The sequence below is a fragment of the Nannospalax galili genome, unplaced genomic scaffold (genome assembly GCF_000622305.1).
Source record: "Nannospalax galili isolate Female #2095 unplaced genomic scaffold, S.galili_v1.0 scaffold666, whole genome shotgun sequence".
NCBI lineage: Eukaryota > Metazoa > Chordata > Mammalia > Rodentia > Spalacidae > Nannospalax > Nannospalax galili.
In genome coordinates, this window is record NW_008356473.1 from 358,242 (window position 1) to 383,083 (window position 24,842).

Sequence of the window (24,842 nt, forward strand, 5' to 3'; positions counted from 1 at the left end):
TAAATATCAATGGTAGTTTTCACTGTGTAATAGAGCTATAAAAATCATACTTCTCAAACAAACAAAAAGTTATTTAGACAGTTATCTTTCATTGATGATTTTGTTACTAACCAGAAAGTGCTGCTCAGATGTAAGACTTCAAATCTTGGTCTGCAATACTGTAGTGCCCACCTGTAGCTGAGACAACCCGCTGTTGTTCTAAAATAATGGATAAATTTGTTTTCTCCCCCTATCTGGAAGCCTTTGAGAGGGAACTGACACTGATTCTAATGACTCCAACAGCTATCAAAATACCTGAAAGCAAATCCTGAATCCATCACTCTAAAGTCCTGTCTTGGCAGACAAAAGGAAAATGAGGAGGAACCCAATAGAGGGATGCTTTTGGAATCCCCTGTCAAGAAATCCCAGTGAACTCTCATATGAACATTTGAAAATTGCCCTGTTCTCTTTCTAGTTCCCTGTCTATAACTTGTAATGCTAGTTGCTCTTGCCTTTACTTCTCCTTCACATCTTCTATTTACCAGTCAAGGACTTTCTTTTCCCCCTATAGATAAGAGTTATCCAATTTTGGAGTCTTTTAGATAGACCCACTGAAGGGGCACTCCAATTGCCTCACCCTGCATTCCTGTTCAGCATGGAAGAAGCCAGAGCGGTCTGTGTCCTGATTCCCTATCTGCAAGTTGGGTAATCTCTCCAGAGGATGATAAGAATAGGAGGTAGGAACTGGCTAAGCATTTAGGGGAAAAAAGACCCCAAAGAAAAGTAGCCACTTTCTTGGCTAAAACTCACAATGTCCTTGGGCCTCTTAGCAACATACTCTGTTCCAAAGGCCAAAAATGTAGAAAGTATTTGGGAGTTTTTATCTAATTCTTAAAAGATTTTAGGGTTACCTCTTCAGAGGGGGAATGTTAGAGTAGCCAAAAGCCCCATTTAAAAATAAATAAATCAAAGAAGAAGAAAGAGTACATGAACAAAAAAAAAACAAAAAAACAAAGGATCTTATCAGAAAAGAAGTAGTCTCAAGATATGGGAACCAATATTTTATGACCAACTTCTCTTCTCCAACAGAATCTTTACAGAATTGTAGATAAGACTACAAGTCCTAGATCTAGTTTGCTATTTCAGAGTGATTGTATAATGAATTAATACATGTAAATAATTCAGTATAGAGTTTGTTCCATAATATATGTTAAAATATCTGTTTTTACTAAGAAAAAAAAGAATCTGAGAAGTCAACGGATGAAGTGGCATGAAACTTTTAAGACAGTATGGATATTAAATGTTTCAAACTTGTAAGTGTTCAACTTTTGAATATCTCTACTATAAATAAAGTTTGAGTATGCACCACAAAAAAATAAATAAATAAGATGAAATTTTTAAAAAATCCAGCTGGCCTCAACCTTGTGATTCTCCTACCTCAGCCTCCCACGTGCTGGAATTAAAGTTGTGTGCCATCACACCTGGCTCCCTATCAGCATCTTTGTAATCTGAAAGTACTCTCAAATCCCAAAGTCTTTGTGTTTATTATGCAAGAATTTCCTCCCAATTTTATCATCTTGAGAGACCACTGAAGAAAGAATTTCTACTTCAATACAGTCCACAAACAAAATAAGTGAGAATTTCCTACAGCAGGGCTCTGCACATATCCACCTGAGCGCTTCCGTGCCATGGATCTTTCTGCTTCTTCATGAAAGAATCCTCTCGTTACATCTCCGTCTGTTACTGACTCCACTTGGTCAAGCTTTGGGCACCTTATATATCACCGTCAAGGGCTAGTCTCATTTGACATAGGTAACTGAAAATTCTTGAGATGTTATTTTTAAACAAATCAAGATACTACCAAGTGTCCACAAGTATGGGCACAGCTGTCTCAATAGAAATCTATACTGACACTTATTAGGTCACTACTTACCCCTGAACCATCATCAGTGCCAATATCAAAGATATTCCCAGAACTAAACAGAAGCAGGAGAGAGCTGTTGCCTCTACCTTCCATTTCTTGCAAGTGCTTCCAATTGGTAGAACCTAGTTGAAAGTCAGCTGGCAAGGGAGTCTGGGAAATCCAGTTTCAATATATGATAGATTACAGAGGGTGGTGATGGGTGGAAAGTAATTAGGCTAGGCTGATCGTCAGCATGAAGGCAATCTACTGCCACCAGCATCACCACCTCCCCAAACCTCTCTCAAGGGGAGAAGGTAAAGGTAAGTGTGTGGTTCAAACAACTGCATCTTTTCCTGAGATGAACCCAAGGATACAGGAGTTTCTAACACTGAGCTAAGTATCCCTGCATTCCAAGAGTCACAGTTTGAAAACCACTGAGGGTGATTCCCTTGGCACTGTCCCCCAGGAAAATGCTATTTTGCCTCCCCTCCCCCTGGGGTAAGTATGGACCTACTGCACACAGTTCATGATTGTTTTGCTTTGTGTCTGTCCTGGTTTGTTTCTTCATTGCTGTGACAAAACACTCTGACCAATACCAACTTGGGGAGGAAAGGGTTTATTTGTCTTACAACTCCCAGGTCGCAGTTCATCGGGGAGCCCAAGGTAGGAACTCAGGGCAGGAACCTGGAGGCAGGAGCTGGAGCACAGGCCATGGAGGAACGCTGCTTACAGGCTAGCTCCCTCGGCTCCTGCTCAGCCTGCTTTCTTATGCAACACAGGCCCACCTGCCCAGGGGTGGCACCACCCACAGTGGGCTGGGCCCTCCCACATCACTCATCAAGAAGATGCCCCTCAGACATGGCCACAGGCCAGTCCAATAGAGGCAATTCCCCGATTGAGGCTCCCTCAACCCAGGTGTGTCAAGTTGACACTAAAGCTATCCAACACAGTGTCTTTCCAAAATCTTGAAACATGAATCTTCAGCTTTGTTCTTAGACTCTGTCATTGATCCTCACTTGACTTGAACAAGCTTCAAAAGTGAAATGTCAGAATAATGCTGTGTCTCTTTAGCAACCTTTTCACACACTTCTTATTTTTACAGAATGATACTTCTGTTGTATATTTTAATAATTATATTGAGTTAATATAATTACATTGACATTTTTATTCTTTTGTTTTGAAGGCAATGTCTTCACAATATCAAAATGTCATGTTTGCTAATGTGGACGTGGACTCCTCTAAGGTAAGAATCTTAAATGCTCTGTGTGGACTATTAATACCCAAATGTGACTGAGTAGCCCTGTGCCTGTGTTGACATCATCCATATGAAAACAAATAGAATTCCACATCTTTGTTTTCCTGATAATCTTAACAAGCTATTTCGTATAATTTATTTAAAGCTTAGCAACTCAGTACCTTTCCTACTGTAACAAGACAGCAACAATCAATCGTAGCATTCTTCATCACCTGCTCTGAACTCTTAGGATCCTTTTCAGCCTGTTGCTCTAGGCAGACATTGCCAATCTGGCAGAGCTAAACTCACAGTGAAAAATGATTTTCATCTTGTGATAAATCATTAATCGTTTTCCAGAACTTAGCTCAATGCATTTTAGATATTTTGATACATTTCTACTATAGTTTCTTGTGCTTGTTTTCTGGGGTGTTGAAGCAAAAGTACAACTCTCACCTCAAAGGAGATAAGAGACAGTTTATTCTGGAGTCAAATATGAGTGACCATGGCCCAAGAACACAAATTCAAATTACCCCAAATTCCATGTTCCAATGTGGAAGCAGTTTCATGAAGTCCTTTTTTTAATTTTATTTATGTGTATGAGTGTATTGCCTGCATGTATGTGAGTGCACCCATGTGGTGCAATGCCCTGGAGGTCAGAAGAGGGCTTTGGATTTCCCTGGAACTGGAGTTAAGGATGGTTCATAGCTGCCATGTGGGTGCTAGGAATCAAACCCGGGTCCTCTGCAAGAGCAGTCAGTGCTCTTAACCACTGAGCCATCTCTCCAGCCCCTTTATAGTAACAGAACAAAGGAAAGTCATAAATCAAGGCACTTTTCAAATACATTGGTGAAAACATTAAGTAGGCAGTTACAGCAAGAGAGAAATCCCAGCTGCAGGCCTCAGATGCTCTTTGATGACACTCAGCATTTTGTGGGTGGGAGCTAGAGCTTTGTTAAGTTAATATATTCCAAAAGTTTTATTTTTTAATATTTTATTTATCATTTTTATTTTATGCACATGAGTGTATTGCCTGCATGTATGTAAGTGCACCCATGTCATGCAATGCCCACAGAGGTCAGAAGAAGGCATTGGGCTCCAGAACTGGAGTTATGGATGATTACTGGCCTCCATGTGGGTTCTGGGAGCTGAACCTAGGTCCTCTGCAAGAGCAGCCAGTGCTCTTAAATGCTGACCATCTCTCCAGCCCCTCCATAAAGGGTTTTTTTTATCTGTTAGTCACAGAATATTAAGCCAGAAACAGGTGGGTAAAGAGTGGCTATTTAGGGGATTAAAGATAGTCCTAGATAAATGGTAATTAGATTCTGAAACTGCAACATTCCGTACTCTTCACAGTCACTGAAATTCTAATCAGTTTATCAGTCTTTGTAGAATGTTCAGTTTCAAGATGCAGTTTTTCTGGGAACTTTCATTCACAGGTGGATTGCTTAAATAACATAAAGAATTTCAGGAAATGCTTCATGTCCCTAGATCCATCCTTCTCCTCTCACTGCCCCCAAAATAATCAGTCTCATATTCTCAAGCCAAATATGTCTTATTACTATACATAAAGTCTCTACAAAGTTATTCTTCTTAGCATGTATTCATTTATAATAAGGAAATGTAACTATATTAGCTTTCTGTCATCATAACAAAATAAAATTATCTTATAAAGAGAAAGGTTTATTTTGTCTTGCCATTTTGGAGATTCAAGTCCTTGAGCAACTGTCCCAGTTCCTTTTGGATCTGTGAGGAGGCAGGGTATCTCAGGGGTTGCTCATGGCAGGTCAAAGCTGCTCCCTTCAGAAGCAGGAGGAAAGGAGAGGAGGGCAGGATCAAGGTCCCACACCCCCTTTAAGGACCTGACCTGAAGGGCACAAAGGCCTCCCACTGGGCCTCACCTAGTAAAGGTTCTACCACCTCCCAATGACTTCATGCTGAGAGCAAACCACTAACGTGGGGGGGTCAGAATTTAGATTATAGCAGCACTGGTGGCAGGCGGCCCACCCGTGGATTTGATTGAATCTGAGCTTTAGAATGGACAGAAAATCAAAATTAGTTACCTTCTATTCAGCTCTTTAATGATTTATTGCCTATTATCATTTGACCCCTGTAAACTTGAATATCTCCATCTGTAAGACAAGGCACTAGTAAAAAGATTAAAATACATATGTGGCTCAGTGCCCAGAATGTACTAGAAAATCCATCCTTCCTTTTCCTTCCTGTTTTGTTCTGTGCTATACTCAGTTGCCCCTCCCCTGAATCACATACTGTGAACTTAGAATATATTGCCTGTCATTTTCCGTACTCACAGAGCTGTGCAGCCATCACTAGAGTCAATATATTTATTTATTATTTTTATTTTATCTGTATGAATATATTGCCTATATGTGTGTAAGTGCACCCATGTCATGCAATGCCCTAGGAGGCCAGAAGAGGGCATTGGATTCCCCTAGGACTGGAGTTACTGATGGTGGTTTGCCATCATGTGAGTGCTGGGAATCAAACTCAGGTCCTCTGCAAGAGTAGCCAGTGCTCTTAACCACTGACCCATCTCTCTATGCCCTACAGTCAATTTTAGAACACTTTCAGCACTCCAAATAGAAAGAGTGGGCACTTCATCAGTACAGCCGGTCCCTCCATTGTCCATCCCAACCTTAGGTAGCCATAAATCTACTTCTGTCTATAGGTTTGCTTATTCTAAATAATTCATATCAATGTACTATAATATACATAGTCTTTAGTGACTGGCTTATTTCATGCAACACATTTTCGATCTTCATCCATGTTCTAGAGTATATTAATACTTAATTTCTTTTCATTACCAAACAATATTCTACTGTATGGCTATACCACCTTTAATTTATCCCTTCATGCATTGGTGAGCATTTGGGTTGTTTGTGGGCTTTGGCTATTGTGAATAATATCGTTATAAATATTAGTGCATAAGGTCTCTGTGTGAATATAAGCTTTGATTTCTCTTGGGACTATATTGACATGTGTAGTTTCTGATATGACACTCTGATAGTGTATAGAGGAACTGGAAAACTCTTCCTAGAAAATTTCAGCATTTCACATTTTTACCACCACAATAGGAGAGTTCTGTTTCTCCACATTTTTGCCAATACAAGTTACTGTCTGGTTTCTTAAATATAGCATTTTGTCTCTTAAGGTGGAGTAAAATATACACTTTTCTAATAATTTATATATTAGCTGCTATTACTGTGGTAATGGAGATTATAATTTAGTATGTGTATGCATGCCTTTACATTTGTGTGTGTTGTGAGTAGAAAAGGAGATTTACTGTCAATGAAATGGCAGGCATATTAATGAGTGATGTCCAATTCTGTTGATCCTGTGGGCAGATAACTTTATTCAGCTCCTAAACAAAGAGAAAAAATTGCCACTTGAAAGCAGTTTGGAATGGATTAAAATTCCTGACCTATTTTCTTTTGTTTATTTGTTCATTTGTTTTGTGCTTTTTGTTTGGGGGCTTGGGGTCCGTGTGCGTGTGCATGTGTGTGTGCATGTGTGTGTGTGTGTGTGTGTGTCTGTGTGTCTGTGTGTCTGTGTGTGTCTGTGTGTCTGTGTCTGTGTTTGCATTTTGTTTTGTTGTGAGAAATGGCCTCATAGCTTAGAATTTACTATATAGGTCAGGCTGACCTTGAACTCACAGAGATCCATCTGCATCCCAAGTGCTGGGACTAAAGGCGTGCACCACAACGACTGACCATGGCCTATTTGTCTTTGAGCTCCACAAGTAGAGTTGAGTACTGGGGGATAAGGAAAGCTAATAAGGCTTGAAAGGAAAAAATGTACAAACCTTAAATGTACCATGCCTGTCTTGAGTGTGACATATGCAGAGATCTGCATTAGTTACTTTTCTGTTGCTGTGATAAAGCACCATGACCAAGTCAACTTATAGAAGAGTTTATTTTACTTACAGTTCCAGAGTGCTAAGAGTCAATCCTGGTGGAGGAGGCATGGCAGGAGACAGCTGGAGCTGACAGATTAGCACTCATATCTTCAAACACCCGCAAGAAGTAGAGAGAGAGGAAGATCCTGGAAGTGGGCCAAGGCTGAGCTCTCAAAGCCCACCCCAGTGGCAAACTTCCTCTATCAAGGCCACACCTCCCGACAGGTTCCATGTCCTTACCCAAACAGTGTCACCAACTGACCAAGTGTTCAAATACTTGGAGCCTATGGGAGACATTCTCATTCAAACCACCACAACATGCCTTCTCCTTCCTCTTTTTTGCAGTAGAATCCATGTTAGCTTCCTGGGTCTCTTCTCCTCCGCACTCTTTCAAAGGTCCTTAAGTACAGCTTGTTTAGTCACTCGGCATCCATTCTGCTGGACCTCCATCTCTCATCCCTGTCCTGGGATTCTGGAATAAAAAAGCCTAGGAATGCTGGAATGGTCAGTTTTCACAGGGAATTCCTGAGGTTTAGAGGGTGTGTTAGAAGTTCTTGGCAGGAAAGTCTGTAAAGTCAAATGTTCCAAGGCTTTAATATTCACCTTTTGAGATGTCACCAAGTAGCATGCTTGGTCCAGAGAAAAGACACTGGAGCTGGAACCACACCTTTATTTTCCAGGAGTTGACTGAACTTTGTCACATCAAAGTGGTACCCACATTTCAGATGTTCAAGCAAACCCAGAAGGTATGTTTCCATGGAAACCAGTAGGGGTATATTAAACTATACAAGAGACAAAATAAAAACTCTAGTGTTTCTTGGGTAGATGAAACTACTTGGTTTATTTTTCAATATTTATCAATATAATTCTTAGTTTCAAACATTGTCCATTGATGAGAGGTAAAGAATTGCATGACTTAGTAATTCTCTCCTCATCTGAGGCATCCAACGCCATAACAATTATCCCTCTGTTGCCTCTCTCTGGAGCAGAATTATCAAGAATATTCCAGAGAGTGGTATGATAAAATTCTCACACAAATGTATATAGTCATTAACAGCACATGGGGAACTGTTCATTAAAAGCTGTCACAAGGCAATATGGCCTCATGTCTGTATGCACATTCTGGGTTCAATTCCCATGGTTCAAATACCAGTTCTCCCATTTCTTGGTTATGGGAGCTTCAGGAGTATACCTAGTCTCTTTATTTCTTAGTTTCCCTTTTTTTTAGTTTCCCTGTTTTTAAAAACAGATCATGAAAAATTTTCCCTCACAGCGCTGTCATGAACATTAAATATATCAGCACCACCAAGTCAGACTCATTCTGGTATTAATGGTTTAACATATCTTATTAGTTGTTGTCTTGAACATATTAATGGGGAAAACATCTAAAACATTCAGCAAATGATGAAAGTAGTATTTTCATATATAACTTGAAGGCATATTCATACATACTTCATGAGATGTCATTTTACAACAAACTTAGGAGGTACAAAATGTTCATTGGCTTTCACACAATTATCACATCCCTGGGAACACATACTATATAAACATCCCAAGGAAAAGTAAGCAACTCAATATAAATAATCACAGCATTATTTCTAACTTTGAAAATGGAAGCAATCTAAATGTCTTTTCCAGTAGGATGACTGAGTGAATTACAGTACATATAATCTATGAAATAGTACACAATTAAAATGTTATGAAGAATATACATAAAGTTTAAAAATTATGCTTAAATTTTGTAAAGATTATGCCTAAATTGGGAAAGATGAAACATTTGATACACGAGCTGTAGAATTCTATTTTTGGTTTCTGTTTGTTGGTATGTATTTATTATCATAACTGGTGTAATAGATTTAAAATATTTTCTTAATACTACATATTCCCATGGGCTTTTAGTTGAAATTAAACTGTGTAAAGTGTTCTTTCCATTTGCCCTGCCTACATGTTAAGTTATCATCTATCTTCTTCACCCTCATCTCAGAAATGGGAACACTTTTCTTCTTGAAAAATCAACTCCAGCTATGTGCCTTGATCGCATCCCTTCCCTTCTGTTCACATCTCTACCCATTGGCTGCCTTCTTCCAACTTGGTTTTTGGACACACATTTTTCCACCCAGCATCAGTGCTCCATTGTCTGTCACAGCCCTCGGATTTCCTCCAAGGGACCATGCCCATTCCCCTCTTTGGCAATGTGCTTCCTCAGGTCTCCATCTCTAGGTTTCATCCAATCGATGAATTCCATTCTTGTCTGGAATGGACCCTTTATTTGATCAAGTCAATTCCAACCAAACCAGAGTTAATACCAGAACTTTGCTTAAGTCAATCTTCTCTTTTGATATTATTGAATTTGAATTTAGGGTAGGAGTGGCTGTAACCAGCTTATCACCACGTGGAAACTGATAATGAAGCCACCACAAAGATGAAAGCAGAACTGAGCCAAGTGTACTAGTGCCATTAAACCCTGAATTTATCCATGCCTGAAGTCTAAACCACTCCCACAGAGTTTTCCTTTTTGTAGACTATGGGTATATTTTCCATCAATTACAACCAATAAGTTCTCATGAATATATGTGATAGTCTCTCAAGCCACTCTTCTGCATTGCATGATCTAATTTCTTTAATGTGTATGAGTGTTTTACCTGCATATATACGTACACCACATACATGCATGCAGTGCTTATGGAGGTCAGAAGAGGGCATTGGATCCACTGGAACTAGAGTCACAGACAGTTGTTAGCTGCCATGTGGGGGCTGGGAACCAAACCCAGGTCCTCCGCAAGAGCACCCAGTGCTCTTAACCACTGAGCCATCTTTCCAGCCCCTGATGATCAAATTCTTGGAAGAGCAGAATACATTTACTGTTTCCAATTCTCACTTTCCAGCCATTTCCTCACCTGCCTCTTGAAAGTCACCAAGTGTCTCCATAGATCCAATTCAAATAGCCATTTCTCAATCCTTGTATCCCTTCTTTACACAGAGGTATTATTAACTAACAAGTTTTTGTATCAGAAAATAGCCTCACTTTTGGCTTCTTTCCTTTTTCCTTCCACCAAACTCTCATCTGACTCATCTCCTCCAGGCTGAGGTGTGTTTCCCATGCTTCTCTCTTCTCATCCCATCTGCTTTCCAGCAGCAGTCTCACCCATCCCAGTTCCAGTTAGAATGACCTTTTACTTGGACAACTGCAATGGCCCTTCTTAACTCCCTCATTCACTCCATGGCTTTGCCTTCCTCTGTAAACACACCCAGACAAAACTCCATGCATGTCACTCCCTTATTTAAATTTAAGTTGATGTCCCGCCCCACCACAGCTTACAGAATCAAGCTACACTCTTGTACTAAAGGCAGGTACTCACATGTCTCCATAATTTTGACCCAATTGACCACCCCATATCTTTTTCTGTTTAACTCAGATCTTAACCTCTTATAGGTATTTTCTCATATTATTCCAAACGCCTGTAGTAGTTTATGCCTGATTTGAAAGCCTGATGGCCCCTAGAATCCTAAGATAGAAAGCACTCACTAAGTGTGTGAAAGATGAAAGCATATGGGTGAAAAAAATACATACTTTGCCCCACACCTCACGCTAGCTCTTCCCTGTCACGCTTTTGTCCTTGTACTGGACTCAGAGTGAGTTTCTCTCTATGCTAGTAGTCTCCTAGTTTCCATCCATGTGTATATGAAACCACCTGGTTCCTCCCACACTGCACAGTTCCTTCTCCTGTCATGTTCATGAAAGCTGAGTTCTGTTCTTATTTGTCTAGGCTCTTAAGAAACATCTAAATCTAAGCCATACTTTTGAGGACCTTCTTAGCCTCAGTGCTGTATGGAAGCAGGAAATCCCTCAGCAAGGGCAGAAGAGGGTACCCTTAAAAATAATTGTCTTGGGGCTGGAGAGATGGCTCACTGGTTAAGAAGCCTTGCAGTTCTTCCAGAGGACCCAGATTCAATTCCCAGAACCAATATGATGGCTAACAACCATCTGTGACTCCAGTTCCAGGAGATCCAACACCCACTTCTAACCTCTGTGGGCATTGCATGCACATGGTGCATTTATATACATTCAGGCAAAACACTTATACATATAAAGTAAAAATAAGAAATGAAATATTTTTTTAAATAACAATTATATCTTGACCGGTATGTCACAGGAATGGATGTCTTGACTTGGGGGTTTCGAGAGTTCTAAGTAGAGCAGCTGGGTTTTTTGAGACAGGCTTTCACGTGGTACAAACTGGCTTTGAACTGTTCAAGAGGTAAGAATGGCTTTGAATTCCTGACCTTTCTGTCTCTGCCTCCCATGTGCCAGGATTACAGGCATGAGCCGCCACATACAACTTTAAGTCACTACGACAAATGCCTGATATAATCAACTCATAAAGAGAAAAGGTTTTGTTTTTGGCTCATAGTTTGGGCAGTATCAGTTCATGATTTGTTAACCGACCTCACTGATTTTAGGCCCATGGTAAGGTAGCACATCATGGTGGGTGCCTGAGGCAGAGCAAAACTCCTCACCAAGAATTGAAAACAGAGGAAGAGGAAAGGGTTGGAATCTAGAACACATCTTCAATGATCTGAAGACCCCCCAACTAGGCCCCACCTCCTAATGGTTTCATCACCTTCCAGCACTGCCTTGGAGATCTGCAAGACTCACACATGGACTTCTTGTGGACACTTGAGGTCTGAATTATAACACTTAAGAACTCAGATTAAAATTTGTTGATTGGCAACTATCAGAATATAAAATTAACTGAATTGATAATATTGCCAATAAAATTATACACTTCCCTATATCCTAATTCCAGGGTCACCCAATAAGCCTTTGTAATAGATAAATAAAGAAATGTCCCAAGAAATTTTCTTGAGAATTGAATTTTTCATTGAATACCATTAGTATCCTGGTTATAGAGTTTAAACACTAAACAAGTAGGCTGGACAGATGATGTAGCAGTTAAGAATATGTGTTACTTTTGCAGAGTACACAAGTTCAATTCCCAGGCCCATGTTGGGCAGCTCACAACCACTCCAGCTCCAGGGGATCTAAGTCTCCATGAGCACCTCCACATGCATGCAAATATTCATATCCACATACACATACATACACATAAATAAAAAATAAAAATAAAACTTTTTTTTAAAAAACTGAACAATTTGAAACCATTTTGCCACAATGTAAAAATGAGCTTACTTCTTTTTTGTACATGTAATCACATGAAAACTTACCAAAAAATATAATACTGGTTCCTCTTGATAAAAGGAAAACAATCTTCTATGCTAGAGACAAGAGCCAAGAAAAGGATGCAATGATCCTAAAGAGACTATATTCTAAATATGTTACCCCTTTTGACTCAAATCCCAGAGTCAGGGTCTGAGAAGGTCTGTAGGTTCCATGGGGTCCCCACTTCTCCCATCTAAACCACCTCTGAATCCTTCCCCCCAGGTTCTATCTCACAGTGGTCTGTCAAGAAAGTCACAGCAACTAGAGGAGGACTGGTGGGGGGCAGAAAAATGACACATTCACTTGAATCTCTTTCTATAGAACTGACTAGGAAGGCTTTCACTGACATCTATTCTCTTCCTGGGGGTGGAGAGAAATTAAATTCATCTCTTTGAAACCACCTCTAGAAACACACTCCACTCCTTGATCTGGGACTGCACAACTGGAAACTGACTTATTGAAGCAATTAAGTACCATTTAACCGTTTTTTAAAGCTAGAGTCCCATTTCTATTAAGGATTGTTTCAAGAAACTCTTTTACATTTCCAGTAAAATATCTGGCAAACAGCCACTGTGCATTATTCCTTCATTAATACTCCTATAAATCCTTCCAGAACACAGTTAGGGGAATACTTGCCTCCCTTGAAAATACAGTGTGTGTCCTTGCATCGACAGGAGAAAGTAGAGCTCCTCTGTTGTGCCACTGCTGTCAAGAATTGTGGGCTTCTGCTGCTCAGAGGCAGCGACGTACAATGTATCGGTATTCCCAACCACATCCCCATACTGCATTATCCTTTCACTTTCATTCCTTCACCTTGCCCTTCATTCTTGCTCATTTCAATTATTTTTCATGTATATAAATCCTAAATAAAATATTTTAAAAATTAAAACAAATAAAGCCATATGTGATGACCTAGAGCCACCGTTAGGTTAGTGCTCATTCCCTGGTTGCTGGAAGTTTTTATTTGTTGTTGTTTTCTTTTATTATTTTTATTTTATGTGCATTAGTGTATTGCCTACATCTGTGCAAGTGCACCCATGTTGAAGAGGACGTCAGATCCCCTGGAACTGTACTTACTGACAGTTGTTAGCCACCATGTGGGTGCTGGGAATCAAACCTTGGTCCTCTATGAGAACAACCAATGCTCTTAACCACCGAGCTCTCTGTGAGCTTGAGGACAGCCTGGTCTACATAGCAAGTTCCAGGCCAACTGGGACTACAGGAAGACCCTATTTCCCCCAAAAAATTGTTAGGCTTCGGTATTTCTTTAGTCATGAACAGTCTCCCTCCTCCCATTGGTCTCAAGAAACAGGATCTCCTCATTTTGTTAGCAAGTATTTCTAGGATGCAGCAGTGAATAAAAAATGGCCTAGCCAGGTATGGCAAAGCACCTGTAACTCATTCCATCACTTGAGTAACTGAAGCAGGACAATTAAAAATCCAAGGCTAGCCTGGGATACATAAGAGGACCCTATCTCAAAGAAAATGTAGAAAAATAAATAAATTAAATAAATGAATGAAAGAAAGAAAGAAAGAAAGAAAGAAAGGCATTTAATGGGACATAAATTCACTTCCTAAAGCCACGCCTTTGAGAGGCACAGCGCAGCATTAGATTAAAATGAGAAAACACTTTGGTCAGAATTCACATGCTAGTTGTATTGTATATACAGTTGAATTTTCATAGCTATGCATTCCATATTTTTGGATTCAATCGACAGCACATCAAAAACATCTTAAATACAAAAATACTGAAAATGTACAAATTTCTTTGTCATTGTTCATAAATAATAGAGTATCAAATATTTACATAGCATTGATATTATAGTAGGTATTATAGATAATCTATGCAAATAGTCTAGAGCATCTGTGGATATTGGTACCCTCTGGGGACTGGGGGCCTGCAACTGATCCCTGATGGATATCCAGGTACAATTAGCTCCCTAAAACAAGATTACTTGTGAAATAAGCTCTGATCAGTACCTTTTCCTCATTTATTGAGTCTGTTTATTAAGTTTCCAGATTGAAAGCCCAGTGTTAGATAGCAAAATACAAATCTAGCCTTGTCGACCAGACAAAGAAAGAAGAGAGTGCTGAGGATGTAGCTCAGTGATAGAACACTTGCTTAGCATGTGTGAGGGCTCTGGGTTCAATTCCCCAGCAAGCGAAAGGAAAGTTGAAGGAAAGAAGGCAGGAGGAAGGTATCTTAGTTTCTTCTCTGTTGCTGTAATAAAATACCCTGACAGAAGCAGCTTAAGAGAGAAGGGGTTTATTGTAGGTCACGGTTGCAGGACAGTCAAGGCAACGGGAGCTTGAAGCAGCTGGTCACATTACACCTGCTGTCAAGAGCAGAGCATTATGAAGACATGCTGCTGCTCAGCTCCCTTTCTCCATTTACACAGTCCAGGATCCCGGCAAGGAATGGTACCATCCACAGTGTGTTGGATAAGCCCCCACAGGCACACTCAGAGGCCCATCTTCTGGGTGATTCTAGACTGTCAAGTTGACAACTAACACTGATCAGCACAGAGGGAGGGAGACAGGTAACACCTAACTCCTGAATTTAGTTTTACCCAGAGTCTTGGAGTCATACTTCTGTGCCCAAAAAAGGAGTTTAGCACAGCTCAGGCTTAAATCTATTAATAGAGCACCTAATTTCTGCAAGAGTTCTAAAACCAAGACACTAAAAACATGATGAAAAAAATTGAAGTACAATCTCCATCCTTGATCTGCTGGGCAAATTGATGAAAAAATTGATTCCTTAATTCTAGAAAGTCCAGAGTGCTACAGGACTGTGAAGAAAAGGTTCAGAAAAGTATCATGAGACAAAATCAAACCATCATGAAGGAGGAATGGGACTATATGGGGCGAAGCAGAGTCAGAACACAGCATGGGCGTCCAGCACCATTTCAGAGCTAGTTCAGCAACAGCACAGAGTTATTACTGGCATATGAGGGGCTCTGTTCACAATAGTCCAGCTCATCATGGGCTTCATTAAGTACAGGCTAAAAAAAGAAATGCATGGATATCCCTATTACAGTCAAAGTCAGAAATGCTCCAAAATCTGCTATTTCCAATACCAGCATGATGCCACAGACTGAGGGTTCACTATACACAAACCTACTTTTGTGAATAAAAATTATAAAAAAGAATTGTACAAAATTATTGTCCTGGTTAGCCTTAGTTGTCAGCTTACAGCTTAGAGTCATCTGAGAGAAAAGGCCTCAGTTGAGGAATTTCCTAAGTCAGGTTGGTCCATGAGCATACCAAGGGACTGTCTTGATTATTATTGATTGACGTAGGGCCCAGCCCACTGTTGGCAGCACCATTCCTTAGGTGATTAGTCCTGGGCTGTATAAAAAAGTTAGCTAAGCATGAGCGAGGGAGCAAGCCAGAGATTGACCCGGCAAACAGCATTCCTTCATGGTTCCTGCCTTGAGTTCCTTCCCTAACTTCGTGCAGTGATGGGTTAGGACCTGGGAGTTCGAAGATGAAACAAACCCTTTCCTTCCCTAAGTTGCTTTTGGTCAGGGTGTTTTATCACAGCAACAGAAAGGAAACTAGAGCAGACTTCAGGTTATGCCGATAAGGTATGCATGAAGCATAAGCAAATTTGAGTTAAACTTGAATCCCATCCCCAAGATATTTCATTATTTACTTGCAAATATTTGAAAATTTGAAATATTTTTGGTACCAAGCACTTGCAAGAAAGAGTCTTTAACCTGTATTTTTTTTGGGTAGGCTAATGAACCCAACTCTAAAATATTACTAGAGTTGGGAGTTTAAGCGAAGCATGACAATGAGGTAGATGAGACAAAACCAAGACCTTGTAAGAAGCTTGATTTTAGTTGAGGGGGGAATGCTGAAAAAGCGTGTGGAAGATGTCACCCGTACATTCGTGGTTTTGAGACTGGGGGTGGGGCATAAAAGGCACAAGTTTGAAGAAGAGAGACAAATTATACCATGGTGGTTAAGATTCATCTTAAAGCTGACCAAAGCAATTATTCAGCAAATGTAATGTCATTTAAAGCCACCAGAATGACTAACATGAGAAAGGCTGGTAATACTAAGTGTTGTCAGGGATGTGGAGTGACCAGAACATTCATCCTTTACTGGAAGAGTTAGCTTTTGGGACTGAGGATATAGTTTGGTTGATAGAGTGCTTGCCTATCAAGTGCTGAGTTCAGTCCCTAGCACTGCATAAATTGGGTGTGGTTGTGCATGCAGAAGTTCAAGGTCATCCTTGCTGACATAGTGTGTTCAAGGTCAGCCTATGCTACATGACATTCTTTCTCAACAAAAAACTTTGCTTCTTACTAAATCTGAACTTCATCATCTCACTCTTAAATATACAACCCCAAAGATGACCCCATAAAGACACAAAAGGGAATGTTCCCAGAACACCATTTGTCATAGTCCAAATGGATAAATTATACTTACACTCATGCAGTAGCGTATTGAAAAAACACACATACTGCTGTTATTCAGGCAAATCTCATGAGCGTAATGCTGAGTGAAAGAAGCTGGACGCAGAACACAGGCTATAGAATCCTACCTGTAAAGTCAGCAAATAGGCAAAAACAACCCATTGTGATTCAGAATCAAGGTTGCTTTTGAGTATAGGATAATGATTGGGGGAGGGTAGGCTTAGTGTCTGGGTAGAGTTATATAGTATGATTTCTTTATAGTAGTCTTCCAAGCTTTGTACTTTGAATTTGTACAATTTTGTGAATTCTTAAAGCATGACATCAGTCTCATGTGACAGGGTGGGTGACAGTCCCCTGTGATAGGTTCAATGTATCTATAGAAAGAAGTCAGACTCCATGGTATCCAAGGCCCTTGTTGCTTCTGACTGCTCTGAGTGGCTATATAGGTGGCACAGCACAGGGACGTTAATAACCCCATAGTCATGGAAATCACCCCTTCCAGAAGTCCCCCATGAGAGATGGGCCCCCATTTTTTGACTCTGTAACTTGTACTGCCCCACCATGAGAAGTGGTTTCTTCCAAGAAGAGAACCCTCTTGAGAGGGGTACCTAATCTCTCCCTTTGCGTTCACAATGTCCTTGAAGTAGGAGGCAGAACAAGACAGATAGACATGCATATTCCACTAAGGTTATCATCAGAGGGATAAGGAAAAATATTTTCTTATGGAATACAGAGTACAGAGGACTGTCTAGAATTATATGGTAGAGCTCATGGGGAACACACACACCATCCTTCCTCTGCCAGTGCCTCTATTTCCCTCAGATGGTCTTACCCATACTTCATTTACATCAGATTTCCCTCAAGTCAAAAAGAAGACTTGGAAGAGTCCTTGGGTAGAAATCCCAAGAGAAGGATAAGTGGGTACCACTGCTCCTTAGAGATGTCTGCCCTTCCAGCTCCATGGGAAAATAGACTAAGATGGAATCCCAAACCTCCCATACCCTGCATTCTACTCCAACTCTGGTTTGAGATGAGGGATAAAGTTCCTTTATGATCTGATTGTGAAACTGCATTCATACCCCAGAGCCACATTCCAGCTGTCATCCAACTATTATAAAGAAGAACCTTTTTTTCCCAAGACAGGGCCTCAGAAAGCCAAGGCTGGCCTTGAACTCACTATGTAGCTAAGGATGACTTTGAACTTCTGATCCTCCCCTGCCTTCATCTCCTGAATTCCAGGATTACAGGTGGTGCACACCTTTAATCCCATCACTTGGGAGACAGAGGCAAGGGACTAACTGTGAGTTCAAGGCCAGACTGGTGTCCATAGTGAGTTCCAGGCCAGCTAGGGCCACAGGGAAACCCCGTCTCAAAAAGACCAAAAAAAAAAAAAAAAAAAAAAAAAAAAAAAAAACCAGGTGTATGTCACCACCATACCTGCTTTATAGTGGTAGGAATCAAACCTAGGGTTTGAATGCCAGGTAAGCACTCTACCAACTTAGCTATATCCCCATCCTTGAAAGGGGAATCTTTGGCAGATTCCTGCTGAAACTTTCCTCCCCTGGTTAAACCCAGAACTATATGTAGGGAGATGGTTACATACAGGCAACTCAGATAAATCATGAAATTCTGCACCCACACATAGGTGTCTCTATTCTCAAGATTCAAAAGAACAATTTGCTGTCTGAGAAGTGAAATCGAGCTCAAGGAGGTAAGTAAGATGGGACAAAGACTGACAGACTCTACACCGGGCTTTGCGTTCAAGGAGTAAAAAACACAACAGACCCCAGAGAGAAGCTGCTGGCTGGGATGCAGAATCATGAGGTGTGAGGCAGTTACTTCTCTGCAGCACACAGGGCATAGAGGCTGGTTCAGGACCCTTCCAGCTTCTGCTTCAAAGTCCTAGCACCATTCCTGGTCATCAAAACCTCCTTACCAGAAACTCAAGTCTTCACCTAATCCTAGTCCAAGCTTATTTTTATTTTTTTCCTTTTCTCCAAGCAGCTAATGCACTTAGCACTGAAATGATGTTTAAAATTGAACTGACTTCTGTATTTCATCAAATATAGATGTTTATTTATGTGCGTGCATATGTGCGTATGTGTGCGTTCATGTGAGTGCATACATGTGCCTGTGGAGGCCAGAGGACAACCTTGGTGTCATTCCACAATTCACCTTGGTTTGGGAGCAGGGGTTCCTCTCATCAGCCTGGAGCTCTTGGCCATCAATACCAAGGAATTCACCTGTCTCTACCTCCCCAGTGCTAGAATTATAAGCATTTGCCACCATCCCTGACTTTTTGCTTAGGATCTAAGGACCAAACTCCATTCTTTATGCTTATGCGGCAAGCATCTTACCAGCTGAGTGACTGTCCCAGACCAAATGTAAGACACGTATTTAAAAGATGCTCCAAGCTGACCATGGTAGCACATGCCTGTAATCCCAGTAGTTTGGAGGTGGAGACAGGAAAATGAGTTCACAGCCACCTTGCCTATGTAAGATCCTGTCTCAAACATATTCTATTCATATACTCTATTTTATTTCATATACTGCTAAAAAGTTCCCAATGAAAATATACTATCCACTATAAAATGCACCTCGATTCAAAGATGGAGAAAGTGTTTTTTAAAACGCACTTATTAGAATCAATCACACAACCATTACTTGGGAAGAAGTCAGAGAATGGGAAGTCACAAGCTTTTTGGCTTTGAAAGATTGTGCATATGAATGAACAAGCCTTTGATATTAATATATGGAAATCTCTGAGTTTCAAAGATTGGGCTTCTTCACTTACAGCACCATTATGTTTTAGGTAGTATATTATGAAGTATTATAAAGACCTGTCAAAATATCTCTGCAAGCCATTTTGAAAGAGTGACATATTAAAAGGTCATGAGTTTAACATGTTTAATGTATACTTATATTTAAAGTGTCTTAAAAATGTTGTGAATAAGAAATAGCTTCACAATCAGGAACAAAACTCCTCAAAGCGTCAACATCTTTGTAATGCTTGACTCAATAAACTTTTTTTGCCTCTTTGCATTTGAAACAGATTTTTGAATTTTATGGAGCTGATGTTAAAAAACTGGAAGAGAAGATTCAAGAACTAATGTAAACTGCCGTCCAAAACCAAATATACCTGTGGACATTTTCCAAAGCAGCAGTAAATGTGTTTGTGTTTTCATTTTCGGCAAACCTTGTGGCTCTCTCTCTCTCTCTCTCTCTCTCTCTCTCTCTCTCTCTCTCTCTGTGTGTGCTTACCTCTGTGTGTGTGTGCATGTGTGTGTGTGTGTGTGTGTGTGTGTGTGTGTTATGCAGGAGTGCGGCATTGCAATCCTCTTCTGGGTTGCTTACTTGCTTAACATTGTTGCAGTAGCAGAACTGTGTCACTTCCACTGTCTGCCTGCCCTCGCCTTGCTCTGGGCATATTGCTTGGGCAATGTTTTTGTGACCTTCACATCAGAGACTCTGAACAGCTAAGTAATAGCAGGTCATCAAAACGTTCTGAGAGAATCAAGGATGCAGTTATTCACATGATCACAAAATCTGATGGTGCTCAGCATGCTTCTGTTTTGGGGGGTGATTCTGTTTTGTTCTTTTTAGAGCCAGAGATCAAGCCCAAGAACTTGCACAGCCTAAGCAAGCACTCTGCCTCTGAGCAGCAGCCCAACTGGGAGAGCTACCCTTATGCCTAGATTCTTAGTTATATAATAACTCTATTTTCTTATGTAATAATAACTCTATTTTCTTATGTATAATAATGTCATTCTTTTTGTTTTTAACTACCAGCCACACTCCTTGCTTAATCAAATTAAGGGTCAAAAAAATTCCAGATTATTTTATCTGTGCTCTCATTTTAACAAGTCATTTAAAGAGCCTGAGGTATGATTTAGTGGTAGCCAACACTTGCTTGTAATTTTCAAAGTTCTGGGTTCAGTCCCTAGCTCTTAAAGAAAAAAGGAGGAGGGGGGAGAGGGGGAGAGGAAGGGAGGAAGGTAGGGAGGGAAGGGAGGGGAGGGACAGAAGGAAGGAAGGGACAGAGGGACGAGGGACACATGACAGGAGCAGAGGGAATCGGAGGGCAGGGGAGAAGAGGGGAGAGGATTGAGTTATGCATGAGAATTTTAAAGTAGGCACGGTAGTGCACACATTTACTTTCAGCATTTGGGAGGCAGAGGTAAGTGGATCTCTGTAAGTTAGAGGCCAGCCTGGTCTACATAGTGAGTTCCAAGTCAACCAAAGCTACATAGTGAGACCTTGTCTCGAAAAAAAAAAAAAAAGTCATACTTTAGTAGGGGCTGAAGAAATGGCTCAGTGGTTGAGCATTTCCTGCTCTTTCAAAGGACCCAAGTTCAGTTCCCAATACCCACATAGTGTCTCACAGCTGCCTTTAACTCCAGTCCAGGGGGTCTGCTGCCCTTTTCTGGCCTCCGCAGGCACCTGCATGCATGTGATGCACAAACACAAATACACATAAATAAATAGAATAAATCTTTTAAAAAAGAAAGAAAATTGCAACTCTCAAATCAGAGATTAAAAGTGGATGTTGATTCCCAAAATACTTTTTGTCCCTTAAATAAACATTTTTCATAATACTTTGCATCTTTCTAGCCCAGATACTCACCCTTGGGGGTGCAGACAGCAGCCTTTATGGAGTAAAGAGACTGAGCGCTGCTCTTTTTTAATATGTATGGGTGTTTTGCTCATATGTATGTAAGTGCACCACACACATGCACCACCCGCAGAAACCAGAGGAGGGAGTCAGATCCCCTGGAACTGGAGTTACTGATGATTGTTGGTTGCTATGTGGGTGCTGGGAACTGACCTCAGGTCACCTGTAAAAGTAACCAGTGTTCTCCCCCATCCCCTTGTGCAAGATTTTATTAAATGTCTTTACAGAGCAACACCCAGCCTTCAGATGCAGCTGCCAAGACCCCATTATGTTGTAGGCACTGGCTGGGGCATGGCCAGTGACTCTGGCTTCCCACCCTTCTGTTCTAATCTCATCTTTAGGTTCCATGATGTTCACATGGTCATGCAGGAGCTTCTAAGGGCCCTTACCACCTGGATCCCAGGGCATCATGATCTTCACTTTGATGTTCAGCACACCTTGTCTGAGTAGTACATGGCACACTGCCATGTCGAGGTACTAGTTAACAGGGTCTTCACTGTGGATCATCAGGCCATCCACATACTTCATGGACTTAGTCCTCTGTCCTTAGAGCTTCCCAGATACCACAACCTCGTAGCCCTTGGCTCCACTCTCCATAATGAACCGCAGCATACCATAGCAGGCCTTCAGCACAGCAAGCCCTCCTGGGAGTTTGTAACATAGAGACTCTACCTGGCCTATGGCACACAGACCTCTTGTGGCCACCTTTGCTGGCCTTGCCACAGAGCAAGAGCAGAAGATTCCATGTCCTATAGGATTTGTTAAGTCTTTGGGTCAGATTCGGGCTAGTGGAACAGGACAAAAATTTTCACTCAACCAAATCAAGAATCCAGTGGGACCTGAACCTGTTACTTCCTACCCATTCTCCACACATGCCAATCTACCTAACCCAGATGACTCCCTACCTGGGAGGAAGTCTGAAGCCAACCAATTCTACAACATCTAGCTGTGCCCAGGGAGGTCTGAACTAGAATGAGGCCCTGGGCCTAGACCAGCACTGGCAGCATCACAGGTGAGTGACTGTGCCTGCGTGCTTGGCTAAGGCTTCACACATATCCCAGAGCACAGGCCACTGTAAGAAACAGAAGTTGAACATTACACAGCTGATCATAATAGGTCAACATGTGAAGTTTCAACATTGCTGCTTTGTGTAGCTGTAACATACCACAGACTGGTCACATTCTGAGGAAATATATTTATTTGTTACTGTACTGGAGGTTGGAAAATGAGGTTCCAGGACACCAGCATCTGCCCACGTAGAAGGCAGAGAGGCAGAAGGGAGTGAAGAATGAATGTCACGGCCAAATGTGGCAAACAACTTATGAGTTACCAGCCCCCAGGCATGTCTCCTCCTCTGCATGTTGGAGCAGGCAGGTGTCTAGTTTTCCTCACTGCTGTTTCACCTCAACTTTCCACTTTTAACAGTGGAACAGTACATACCTCAGAATACAAAAGAAGCTACTGAAAAGAGTGGCTCCAGTACCCACTCACCTCAGCAGCTAAGGCCTAGGGTAATTTCACTTGCCTCAAAGCAGGGGCTCCCGTGCTTGTCTAATGCCAAGTTGTAGCCTTTTAGTTTTTAACCAGTTCAATTTTTGCTTATCAAACACTACCATTTTCCATTAATGCAATCCATGAGTGAACAGTTTCTTAAAAGGAGAAGTTTTGGAGGGTGTCTACCATATAGTGATAGGAGGCATTATTTCATGAAACTTGCTTAGTTACTTATAAGAGGCTCTTGCCATCAGATATATTTCTTATTGTGACTTCTCGTGAGTCCAGTCTGAAAGCCAATAGGAGAGGACCTCACCTGTGTTAGGATGGCCTAATACCAAGAATCTCAAAGTAAGGATATGGGACAAGAAGGCACACTCACTTCAGACCCTTCTAGATGCACCAAGTCAGAATCCATGGGGTACAAGTGGGGACATGGGAAATCCAGATGGTTCTGACATACACACTTGGGCTAGTGAGTCACATCTCAGGATCACATTAGGGAACCCGCTATGATGGTGCATGTCTTTAATTCTAGAACTCCTAGAACTCCTAGTTGGGGCAGGATGATTGCAGTGAGTTTGAAGCAAGCCTAAGTTACAGAGCAAGACCTTATCTCCAAGACCAAGGGCAGGAAGTGTAGTTCAGTGGTTGAGCTTCCATCTAGCATGTGCAAAGCCTTGGTTTTTATCCTCATCCCTATAGAATAAATAAATAAATACTGAAAAAGACACCAAAATAAATAAATAAATAAATAAATAAATAAATAAATAAATAAATAAATAAATAAATAAATAAATAATCTGTGACTTGTAGTTATTAAATGTGTCTTTAGGGCTCATTAATTAAAATTTTTATTTATTTTCATTTTGTGTGTATGATTATTTTGCATGCATCTATGTAAGTGCCTGCAATGCCCACAGAGGCCAGAAAAGGGTGTTGGATCCCTGGAACTGGAGTTATCAATGGCTGTTAGTCACCATGTGGGTGCTGGGAACCAAACCTGGATCCTCTACAAGAGCAGACAGTACTCTTAACCACTGTACCATCACTCTAGCCCCAGTGCTTATTATTTAAAAAAATAAAATGGGCAGGACCCGCCCCGCAGGCCTCTCTCCTACCCGCAGGCCTCTCTCTGGGTTAAGTCCATTGCGCCCTCCACACCTTGACTCCCCCAGCCTCATTCACCCTCCCATGTCTGCTGCCCTTCTCTCTTCTGAGTTTGGGTCCTGCTCCATTCCTCATCTTGGGGCCCCAGACACCTGGAGAACCAATACTGCTCCCTAATCCTTTTCATCCAGACCAACATAGTGCCTTCTCTGGGCCCCAGGAGCACTGCTTCTGGGCCTGGCCCCACCCTCACCTCCCTCTGCTTCCCTGGGCCTGCAGGACCTGCCACAGCCTCTCTCCTACTGGCAGGCCTCTCTCTGGGGTAAGTCCATTGTACCCTCCACGCCTTGACTCCCCCAGCCTCATTCACCATCCCATCTACACCGTAGTTCTCTCCTCCGAGTTTGGGTCCTGCCCCATTCCCTGTCTTGGGGCCCCAGGCACCTGGGGAACCAATATTGCTCCCTGATCCTTTTCATCCAGACCAACATAATGCCTTCTCTGGGCTCCGGAGCACTGCTTCTGGGCCTAGCCCCGCCCTGAACTCCCTCTGATTCCCTGGGCTGGTGGCACAGCCACCAGCTTCACTAGACCAGCAATATTTCCTGAGCCAGGCTCCCAGGCCAGTCCAACCCCCAAATCCCTGAGGCCAAAATCGTTCCTGGAGGGATCCAGACCTTAGGAGAAAACCTGAAAACATCTGACCCTCACCTGAATTGGGCCTCTCTGGGAACGCCTGAACACAAAAGCAATCCGGCCACTCCAATATAAAATTAAAAAGAGAACCGGAAGCTTAGAAAAACAAGCTTTTCATGCCCCAAAAGTAAACCACAAAGACACATAAAGTTCACAAAGAGAAGCAGACCTAAAATTGAAGGCCCAAGTATCACAC

The 24,842-nt window shown here is 41.5% G+C and overlaps 1 protein-coding gene and 1 pseudogene across 1 annotated transcript in view; one reads left to right on the plus strand and one right to left on the minus strand.

The window, feature by feature from the left end:
- Txndc8 (thioredoxin domain containing 8) overlaps positions 1–19,789 on the plus strand; it is a 34,577-nt gene extending 14,788 nt beyond the window's left edge. The window contains exons 3-6 of the mRNA XM_008854628.1: positions 3,066–3,125; positions 7,710–7,775; positions 18,320–18,385; positions 19,727–19,789. Coding sequence (XP_008852850.1) covers positions 3,066–3,125; positions 7,710–7,775; positions 18,320–18,385; positions 19,727–19,789 — 255 coding nt within the window. The remainder of the gene's footprint in view (positions 1–3,065; positions 3,126–7,709; positions 7,776–18,319; positions 18,386–19,726) is intronic.
- A 1,823-nt stretch (positions 19,790–21,612) lies between these two features.
- On the minus strand, positions 21,613–23,258 carry LOC103751271 (annotated as a pseudogene).
- Between the last annotated feature and the right edge of the window lie 1,584 nt (positions 23,259–24,842).